Consider the following 11,154-nt stretch of genomic DNA (forward strand, 5'->3'; position numbering starts at 1 on the left):
CCACACCATACGGATTGTTTCTGCGCAGCAATCTGCACATGTATGCAGTTTAATACATAGAAAAAAAAAAAAACTGATGCAACATCAGCATTGGTGTGAATAGAGCACATAACTAACGCGCATGAAAACTGATGTCAACGTGCATAAAAACTGACTGAAACGCTTATGAGAACTGATGTCTCTGCAAGTGATATCTGTATTGGCTTTCCCATCAGTTTTCAAGCAGGTATGGTGTGGGGGAGCCCTTATATTCAAGACATGCTATGACTGTTAACCACTTAAGCCCCGGGCCATTTGGCTGGCCAAAGACCAGACAACTTTTTGCGATTCGGCAGTGCTTCGCTTTAACAGACAATTGCGCAGTTGTGGCTCCCAAACAAAATTGACGTCCCTTTTTTCCCCACAGATAGGGCTTTCTTTTGGTGGCATTTGATCCCCTCTGCGGTTTTTATTTTTTGCGCTATAGACAAAAAAAGAGCAACAATTTTGAAAAAAAAAAAACGCATTTTTAACTTTTTGCTATAATAAATATCCACAAAAAAAATATAAAAACATTTTTTTCCTCAGTTTAGGCCAATACGTATTCTTCTACATTTTTTTTCTCAAAAATATCGCAATAAGCGTATATTGATTGGTTTGCGCTAAAGTTATAGCGTTTACAAAATAGGGGATAGTTTTATGGAGTTTTTATTAATGTATATATTTTTTTTTTTACTAGTAATGGCGGCGATCAGCGATTTTTATCATGACTGCGACATTATGGCGGACACGTCAGACAATTTTGACACATTTTTGGGACCATTGCCATTAATACAGCGATCAGTGTGATTAAAATTGCATTGATTACTGTGAAAATGTCACTGGCAGTGAAGGGGTTAACACTAGCGGGCAGTGAAGGGGTTAATATGTATCCTAGGGAGCGTTCTTACTGAAGTGGGGATGGGACTGTGCAGGACAGAACAAACTGTCAGTTCACTGCTCAGAGAACTGCAAAACTGTGTTTACACACAGCTCCCGATTCTCCGTGTGCCCGGCGGCGATCGAGACCTAGTGGCCGTTTATGCTACCACCATAGCATAACGGTTGATTTGCGCAGCCCAGCCATGCTGCCGCAGTACAACTGCAGAGGCTGGTCAGCATGCGGTTAACTGTCACTCTTGCTTCAACTGTCAACTGAGTTGTCAAATGATCCCATGGCTGGGGTCATAACTGATCACATGTGCAGCAGCCTGGTAACTGCACATCAAACAGATTGGGAGTACAAGCAACTGTGACAGTTATTCACTGTATTCCTTGAATGTAACTGTTTTTGGACACCACTCATTTGATGGGTTTAGTTCCACTTTGACACTGGGAGGCGGCTGCCTGATCATGTGACCGCTGTAATTTGCTGTCAGTGCAGTTACATAATCGGAAGTTCCTGATCGTAAAACAATGACCAACCAGGAATCTGTCTATGAAAGCTCCATCACATGGGGTGTTGTGGTGTGAATGGGGCACATGTATGTTCATTAGCAGTGACCTGCCTTGATCTAGGCCCTAAGGACCCATTCACACTATGTGCAGTTATTGGCATTTTTCTGTATGGGATTTCTGCTTATTTTCTCTGTGTTCGACAGCTGTGCGATTTCATGCAACATGTTTTAAAGTGGTAGTAAACGCGGCTTTGTGATTTTTACCTACAGGTTATAATAAAGCCTACCTGTAGGTAAAATAAATATATCTCCTAAACATGCACTGTTTAGGAGATAGTCACTTGTTTGGCGTGCAGTTCCTTCAGAGCTCTGTGCTGTGGCTGTGACTCCCATGCTCATGCGTGGGAGTGACATCATCGCGTCTTGGCTAGACGCCCGGAAGTCCTCAAACCCAAAAGGAAGACCGGTGAAGACAGAAGACTCTGCAGTGGTGACAGGGCACTGCTGGAGGGCTTTGTTTCAAGGTAAGGCTTTCATAATGTGCTAGTATTCGATGCATACTGGCACGTTATAAAATAATGTCAGACGGGTCATGTATGCCCAATAGGTGGCACATCCCAGAGAACGGTAACAAGAAGAAAATGTAATATGGACTGAACTTTAAAGAGGAAGTAAACCCTGATGAGTTTACTTCCTCTTTGATTCCCTGCAAAGGTAAAGCATAATGGACTACTATGCATCGCATAGTAGTCCATTATGTGTCACTTACCTGACACAGGAGCCAGCGAAGTCACCGCTGTCCCCTGTAGTCCGGAGCATCCATCTTCTCGGTGGGTCTCGCTGCTCCAGCGCTGTCATTCGGCGAAGCCGCGATGACGTCACTCCCGCGCATACGCACGGGAGCCACCATTCGCGGCATATCGCCATTGACAGCGGCGCGCTCAGTGCGCCGCTGACAGCGATGCCTGTCTTTCGGCAAATATCTCCTAAACCGTGTAGGTTTAGGAGATATTTCTTGGACCTACAGGTAAGCCTTAATCTAGGCTTACCTGTAGGTCAAAGTTGGTTGTAAGGGTTTGAAACCACTTTAAAAGGCACCATAAGACAAAAATCAGGGGTAAAATACAAAAAAAGTTGATTATACATTATATTAAAAATAGGACAAGGTTTTTAAACGCAATACATAGTTGTATCTGTTTATATTAGTGCAGGGGTTGACAAATTTGCTTGGAATCTAGGAGCCAGCTAAAAAAGTTAGGAGCCAGGTTCCGTAACGGCGATCTGGACCTGTCCCTGGCCTGACATGGAGACGAGTGAGGGGAAGATAGCCCCCAGCCCCCCACATATGAGATCACCTCTCATTGGACACACCGCTCAAGTGCTAAATGGCTGCTGTGATTGGCCATTTAGCATGATCTGTGATTGGCTGTATCCAAGGGACACGGCCAACACAGAACTTCCCCAATGCGCGCCCATGGCGGTGTGCAGAGGGGAAGTAAACAGGAGGATGTCCAGGGACGCCCTCCCGGCAATTGTTGTCCGCGCTATAGACATCTTTCGTCTATAGCGTGGGCACAAGGGGTTAACAAAAGAATGTGACTTCTTTTACTTCCGCCATATCCCCGCTAAGGGTTCAATCAGGTCCGCCTGAAAAACTGACAGGTGAACCTGATCAGACAGCCTTTGTGAAAGGGGCCAAACAGGTAGGATTACAAATAATAATTTTTTTTTCCCTTAATTAAAATTATTTTTTTTTACTTTTAAAAAAGAAATAAAAGCTATTATGAAATTTTATATATATATATATATATATATATATATATATATATATATATATATATATATAAAATTTACCAGCCTCCACACTCATCGTTGGGCAAAAGGCGCCAGATGATGCCTGCAATCACTTCCTTCTCTTCACTTTGAAGCTCCATTAGGATTAGCATTATTGGATGGGTTGTAATTTCAACATCCACCACAAGATGGCGCCAGACTACGGAAAGACTTTAGAAGGCCGCAAAGCCGCGGCCTCAATTACTGGCCGGCGCGGCCCGATGCAAGCGCACGGCAGAGTTCGGGGTCCACACGGAGACAGGATACCCCAGCTGTGTTGCCCCAGGCGCCAGGACGCGAATTCTAGTCGCAAATGCGACCTGGCGCCTGGGGTTTGTCGAGCCCTGTATTAGTGATTACATCAGAGATCATAAGAATACCCATCAAAGATTATGAATGGAAAAATTAACCCCAATAATGCGTTTCAGCTTTTGATAGTCTTTTTCATGGGATTAAAGCGGTAGTAAACCCGCTAATGTTTTTTTTTTTTGTCACCTGCAAAGGAAAAGGCATAATAAGCTAGTATGCACTGCATACTAGCTCATTATGAAATACTTACCTTAGAACGAGGCCCCGACATCTGGCCCGATCCACGCCGAGGGAGCTGACATGCTCCCTCTGCGTTTCTTCCGGGTATCGCGGCTCCGGCGCTGTGAGTGGCCGGAGCCGCGATATCGTCACTCCCGTGCATGCGCGTGGGAGATTTCATCCCGGCCGGGTCCGGCGACTGCCGGGCTTTCAGCCGAGAATCCCCTTGTGCGCATGCGCCGCTGCAGTCAGCGGCGTGTACCGAGGGGAATATCTCCTAAACCGTACAGGTTTAGGAGATATTTTTTTTTACCTACAGGTAAGCCTTATTATAGGCTTTCCTGTAGGTAAAAGTAAAAAAAAATTGTATACAACCACTTTAAATATGATGGGAAAATTCTGGAAAAAAAAAAAAAACAACCACTAAGGAGTACAAAATAGAACAAGAGAAAAAAATGACAAAGATAACATAACATTATATAGAAAAAAGCAAAATACATTAGAACACTCATGATGTTGATGGTGGGGACCAACCCAAAAAAAAAAAAAAGACCTCCCCCCAGACTCCCTCAAGCAACCCGATAGGCAAAGAGGGATTTAAAGGACAATAGCGGCTGGCAGAAATTGTACATAAATATCTCCGCTCAAGAATAAGGGGGGGTGGGGGGCTATATCACTCAAAGTAAATAATGAAATGCTCTTTTTCTTGAGCTGAAATGACAGATTATGATTATTATACACGATTTATTTAGCACCAACAGTTTATGCAGTGCTTTACAACGTATAGGGGGTCAACACAATTACAGTACAATACAAAAGGTACAGGAGGGCCCTGCTCATAGAGCTTACATTCTAAAGGGAGGGGGTGGTGGTACCGGGTTGCTTGAGGGAGTCTTATTATTGGGATGGTTCCCACCCCATCAACATCGTGAGGGTTCCAATTATGTAATTTGCTTTTTTCTGTACTGTTATATTTGTAATTCTTTCTCTTGATATTATATTTTGTACTCCTTGGTTGTTTTGTTTTTTACCCATCATTATTATTAATTTATATAGCGACAACAGTTTACGCATCGCTTTACAATGCATAAGGGGGGACAACACAATTACAGTACAATACAAAAGGTACAGGAGGGCCCTGCTCGTAGAGCTTACATTCTAAAGGGAGGGGGTGGTGGTACAAAAGGAAATACAGTGGTGTGAAAAGTGTTTGCCCCCTTCCTCATTTCCTGTTCCTTTGCATGTTTGTCACACTTAAGTGTTTCGGAACATCAAACCAATTTAAACAATAGTCAAGGACAACACAAGTAAACACAAAATGCAATTTGTAAATGAAGGTGTTTATTATTAAAGGTGAAAAAAAATCCAAACCATCATGGCCCTGTGTGAAAAAGTGATTGCCCCCTAAACCTAATAACTGGTTGGGCCACCCTTAGCAGCAACAACTGCAACCAAGCGTTTGCGATAACGTGCAATGAGGCTTTTACAGCGTCCTGGAGGAATTTTGGCCCACTCATCTTTGCAGAATTGTCCTAATTCAGTTACATTAGAGGGTTTTCGAGCATGAACGGCCTTTTTAAGGTCATACCACAACATCTCAATAGGATTCAGGTCAGGACTTTGGCTAGGCCACTCCAAAGTCTTCATTTTGTTTTTCTTCAGCCATTCGGTGGTGGACTTGCTGGTGTGTTTAGGATCATTGTCCTGCTGCAGAACCCAAGTTCGTTTCAGCTTGAATACACGAACAGATGGTCGGACATTCTCCTTCAGGATCTCTTGGTAGACAGCAGAATTCATAGTTCCTTTTATCACGGCAAGTCTTCCAGGTCCTGAAGCAGCAAAACAGCCCCAGACCATCACACTACCACCACCATATTTTACTGTTGGTATAATGTTCTTTTTATGAAATGCAGTGTTCCTTCTACGCCAGATATACTTGGACACACACCTTCCAAAGAGTTCCACTTTTGTCTCATCGGTCCACAGAATGTTGTCCCAAAAGTCTTGGGGATCATCAAGATGTGTTGTGGAGAAATTGAGACGAGCTTTGATGTTCTTTTTGCTCAGCAGTGGTTTTCTCCTTGGAACTCTGCCATGCAGGCCATTTTTGCCCAGTCTTTTCCTGATGGTGGAGGCATGAACGCTGACCTTAACTGAGGCAAGTGAGGCCTGCAGTTCCTTGGACATTGTTGTGGGGTCTTTTGTGACCTCTTGGATGAGTCGTCGCTGCGCTCTTGGGGTAATTTTGGGCGGCCGGCCACTCCTGGGAAGGTTCACCACTGTTCCATGTCTTCGCCATTTGTGGATAATGGCTCTCACTGTGGTTCGCTGGATTCCCAAAGCTTTGGAAATGGCTTTATAACCCTTTCCAGACTGATAGATCTCAATTACTTTCTTTCTCAATTGTTCCTGAATTTCTTTGGGTCTCGGCATGATGTGTAGCTTTTAAGGATCTTCTGGTGGACCTTACTGTGTCAAGCAGCTCCTATTTAAGTGATGCCTTGATTGTGAACAGGTGTGGCAATAATCAGGCCTGGGTGTGGCTAGAGAAATTGAACTCAGGTGTGGACAACCACAGTTATAGTATGTTTTAACAAGGGGGGCAATCACTTTTTCACACAGGGCCATGATGGTTTGGATTTTTTTTCACCTTTAATAATAAACACCTTCATTTACAAATTGCATTTTGTGTTTACTTGTGTTGTCCTTGACTATTTTTTAAATTGGTTTGATGTTCCGAAACACTTAAGTGTGACAAACATGCAAAGGAACAGGAAATGAGGAAAGGGGCAAACACTTTTTCACACCACTGTAGCTGCAGAGAATGATTTGATGGGGGCGGCTCAGGGACAGTTAGGTGGGTGTGGGATAGGCTTCAGGGAACTCTTAAAGATGGACATGGTAGGGGCTGAGCGGGCAGACTGGGGCAGGGAGTTCCAGAGGATGGGAGAGGCTCTAGAGAAGTCTTGCAGGCGAGCATGAGAGGAGGTAACAAGGGAGCTAGAGAGCAGGAGGTCCTCAGAGGAGTGGAGGGGACGATTTGGGCGATATCTGCAGATGAGGTTGGTGATATAGATGGGGGCGAGGTTGTGGATGGCCTTGTATGTTATGGTTAGCATTTTGAATTTTACATGGTGGGGTAGGGGAAGCCAGTGAGCGGATTGGCAGAGAGGGGCAGCAGTCACGGAACGATTAGTGAGGTGTATTAGTCTAGTAGCAGCATTCATAATAGACTGAAGGGGGGATAGCCTGCTTAAGGGTAGGCCATTAAAGAGGAAGTAAACCCTGATGGGTTTACTTCCTCTTTTTTTCCCTGCAAAGGTAAAGCATAATGGACTACTATGCATCGCATAGTAGCTCATTATGTGTCACTTACCTGACACAGAAGCCAGCGAAGTCGCCGCTGATCCCTGTAGTCCGCCGCATCCATCTTGCTGGTGGCGTCTCGCAGCTCCGACCAATGACAGCGGCGAAGCCGCGATGACGTCACTCCCGCGCATGCGCACGGGAGTCGCGTCTTGCAGCTCCGCCTCTGCCATTCGGCGAAGCCGCGATGACCTCACTCCCGCGCATGCGCACGGGAGTCGACAAATTAGGCAAATCCATTCTTGGATTTGCCGCATTTAGTGCACCTGCACGCCGCTGTCTACGGCGCATGCGCCGTAGACAGCGGTGCCCATTTTCGGGCAAATATCTCCTAAACCATATAGGTTTAGGAGATATTGCTTGGACCTACAGGTAAGCCTTAATCTAGGCTTACCTGTAGGTCAAAGTGGTTTGAAGGGGTTTACTTCCTCTTTAAGGAGAGAGTTGCAGTAGTCAAGGCGGGAAATAATCAAGGAGTGAACGAGTTGCTTTGCGGTGTCATTAGTCAGGAAGGATCATGTTTAATCCCTTCATGTTTAATCCCTTGAAGAAGACTATGAAAAGTTGAAACACGTTGGGTTAATTTATTGCATTCATGATCTTTGATTGATGGTTACAACTAGGTATTGCTTTTAACAACCTTTTGAAGTGTTTAATATACCATATTTATTGGCATATAACACGCACCTTCATTTTAGGAGGGAAATTTCAGGAAAAAAATTCAAATTTTAAATAAAGAACTTTGAAGAAAAATAAGTGTCAGTGCCCATCAATGCAGCCTCACCATTAACCATCTGCAGCCTGATCAATGCCCATCTACAGCCTTGCAGTTGCCCATCAATGCAGCCTGATCAATGTCCATGTGCAGCCTCACAATTGCCCATCAATGCAGCCTAATCAATGCCCATCTGCAGCCTCACAGTTGCCCATCAATGCCCATCTACAGCCTCGCAGTTACCCTTCAATGCAGACTGATCAATGCCCATCTACAGCCTCACAGTTGCCCATCAATGCAGACTGACCAATGCCCATCTACAGCCTCACAATTGCCCATCAATCCAGCCTGATCGATGCCCATCTGCAGCCTCACAATTGCCCATCAATGCAGCTTGATCAATGCCCATATGCAGCCTCACCATTGTCATGAATGCAGCCTGATCACTGCCCATCTGCAGCCTCCCCTCTGAGGCATCAGTAATCTGAGGTAACAGGGAGGGGGGCGAGACGAATGCCATCAGATTACATACAGTGAGTTCCCTCCTAGGCAGCCCAAATTGCAGCATCGGCGTATAAGACGCACACACTATTTGCACCCGATTTTCAGGGTTAAAAAGTTTGTGTTATATGCCAGTACAGTAATTGTATAATAAACTTTTTAGCATTTTACCCGTGATTTTTGTCTTATGGTGCCCATCCATATTACATTTTCTTCTTGTATACATTATAAGATTACCTTGCAGGAGGATTTTTTTTGTTTTTATTCCAGAAGTTTACTACCCGCTTTAATAATGTCACACCGCAATCAACAGAAACGCATGTAAACGCACACAAACACACTGCACCTATCACCCACAACATTAAAAGAGAAGTATGTTTTTTTTTTTGCCTGTTTCATACTTGCCTACATACTCCCCAGGCACCTCTGCACTGAGAATTGAGCGATTAAACATCACCAATGGCTTGGTTCCCACAGCTCCACAAGCAGAGAGCTGCTGGCTGTCAATTTGAGCTGTGGAGGGGGTGGGAGCAGCTGTCTCAGGCTCTCAGTAGCTCTCTGAGAGGCTGAGACGGGCATCAGTCCAGGCACCTGGCGGATCCAGACTTTATTATCAGGATGACACAGTGCCTGGACTGATATCTGTGATGTCGGCAGAGAGCGGACTTCAGCCCCCTATCTGCTGAAAACGGGTCACAGAAGAGCAAAACGAATTGCACTCCTGTGACCCATAAGAGAAGCCCAGCAAACAAGCTCAGGAAGAAACATGCCTTTGCAAAAAAAAAAAAAAAAACTTTGCAGAAAAATACATATAAACACGCACAGAAGTGCAATTAACTGTAGTGTGAATGGGCCCTATGCTGGAACTAAAGCCTGTGAATACTCTCCTCTACCTCAATCATTATTATTATACAGGTGTTATATAGCGCCAACAGTTTGCGCAGTGCCTAACCAAAATCATGTGACATCTATGAACTCCCCCACTGGCAATGACATCACAGACATCCCAACCTGCAAAAACTCATTTCAGGGAGGTGCTCACCTCCTACGGAAAAATATTATTTAAATCACCTTCTCAATATTTTTTCGCAGTGCTTCTGAGGAAGGGGTGGGGGTGGGTGGCAGTGGACGAGGTCAGTAGTTTTTTTTTACTTTTAATAATTGATTTTTTTACATTTAAATTTTTTTTTTTACAATGCTTGTTTTTATTTTTTTACACTTTTTCATTTTTTAGATTTTTTTTTTTTGGGGGGGGGGGGGTCTTTGGTGAGATGTCAGGGGTCTAAACAGACCCCTGACATTTCCTCTTTGAGACAGACAAAGATACTGAGGACACAGAGTCCCCAGTCCCTTTCTCAGCACTAAAGATGAATGAATAGGAGACAGAGGCTCCTGTCCATTTTATAAACTGAGCACCGTTTGCTCTGCTCAGTAATCACAGGACACAGGAGCGATCTCGCTTACTGGGTCCTATTACTAGTTCCCCCCACAGCTGGTGGGAGTAAAGGGGGGCCAGTTACGGTTGACAAGGGGTGGCGGAGAAGGACACGGAGGGGGATGGGGGAGAAGTACACAGAGAAGCTGGGGATGATCGGTGTGCAGCAGGAGGGACAGCCGCCGCACCGATCGTTTCCGACTGAGAGATCGGGAGGCGCTTGCGGGTGTGCGGGAGTCTCCTGCACCTTCTGGGAGACCTGGGATGTCTGACAGGATGTGCAATTGCGGGGAGTTCGGCTGTTTTGATTGGCCAGCACAGAATGATACAACTGCCATACATTCTCATGGGAGATCAATTCTGCATGCGCAAAAAAAGAGACTGTGAACATTGCAGAAGTTTGTGTCACCACAGAACTTTCGCTCCACTTTATATACAATGACAGGTGCCCTTTAAAACAAAACCCCCCTCCCAATTTCCCATAATGTGATGTCAGGCCCCCCTGCCAGAAAAATGCTTGAGCATTAATAGTGATTTATTGTGGTCATTGTCTGTGTAAATAAAGCTCTATGACAGCCAGCACTGACCTTATCCTCCCCATCTGACAGGCGCACCCCTCTCTGCTGGATCACCAGTGTCTCCTCAATCTCCAGCAGCCCAGTACACCACGAGAAGCGATCCATACCCACAGATGACACCGGGCCACCAACAAGGAAACCAGACCCAGGCTCTGACTTCAGCAGGAAGTCAATACACCGCGATGAAAACAAACCCCTTCCTAAAAAGGAGAACCAAGATGCAGGACGTCGGCCATTGTTTTGAAGCTCAAAATCTTATGAAATCTAATGGAAGGGAGTCAACAAAATGGCTCCTTGCGTGGGGACAGATTTTTCCCGAACAACCAATGACACGCTATAACATATGATCGGCCGCTAAAGCAACCAAGTGACAAGTTCCAACTTTCCTTCCTGAAAATCACGTGACCGCAAATAGTGCACTGGGACCTTTATACAATACAGAAAACCTATACTGGAATGTATGGCGGTAGTGCGGGGAGGGGGGGTGTGAATGGGTGAAATTGTTCAGCCAATCTGTCGTCATTCATTAATCACCATACCCGGTGTTCCGTCAGAATCGGCGACCCGTCAGGTTAAGACAAGTCTGACAGAACGTCAACAATTGCGTTCCGGTGTCCTATCATATAGAGTCCCCCATCGGATAGTGTCCGCTGTGCATGCGCAGTACACAACAAACAGATTGGAAGCTTCTCCTGCTCCGTACTGCGCAAGCGCTGCGCATGCGCAGTACGAGGCGGATGCTATATGATAGCAGAACGCTATATGCCAGAACACCGGCCACGC

At 45.2% G+C, this 11,154-nt stretch overlaps 1 protein-coding gene across 1 annotated transcript in view; it reads right to left on the reverse strand.

The window, feature by feature from the left end:
- Positions 1-10,631, reverse strand: part of VPS36 (vacuolar protein sorting 36 homolog) — a 68,157-nt gene extending 57,526 nt beyond the window's left edge. The window contains exon 1 of the mRNA XM_077484214.1: positions 10,381-10,631. Coding sequence (XP_077340340.1) covers positions 10,381-10,476 — 96 coding nt within the window. The 5' untranslated portion in view covers positions 10,477-10,631. The remainder of the gene's footprint in view (positions 1-10,380) is intronic.
- Between the last annotated feature and the right edge of the window lie 523 nt (positions 10,632-11,154).

The sequence above is a fragment of the Lithobates pipiens genome, unplaced genomic scaffold (assembly GCF_037356315.1).
Source record: "Lithobates pipiens isolate NorthernLeopardFrog02 unplaced genomic scaffold, aLitPip1_a1.2 Scaffold_16, whole genome shotgun sequence".
Taxonomy (NCBI): domain Eukaryota; kingdom Metazoa; phylum Chordata; class Amphibia; order Anura; family Ranidae; genus Lithobates; species Lithobates pipiens.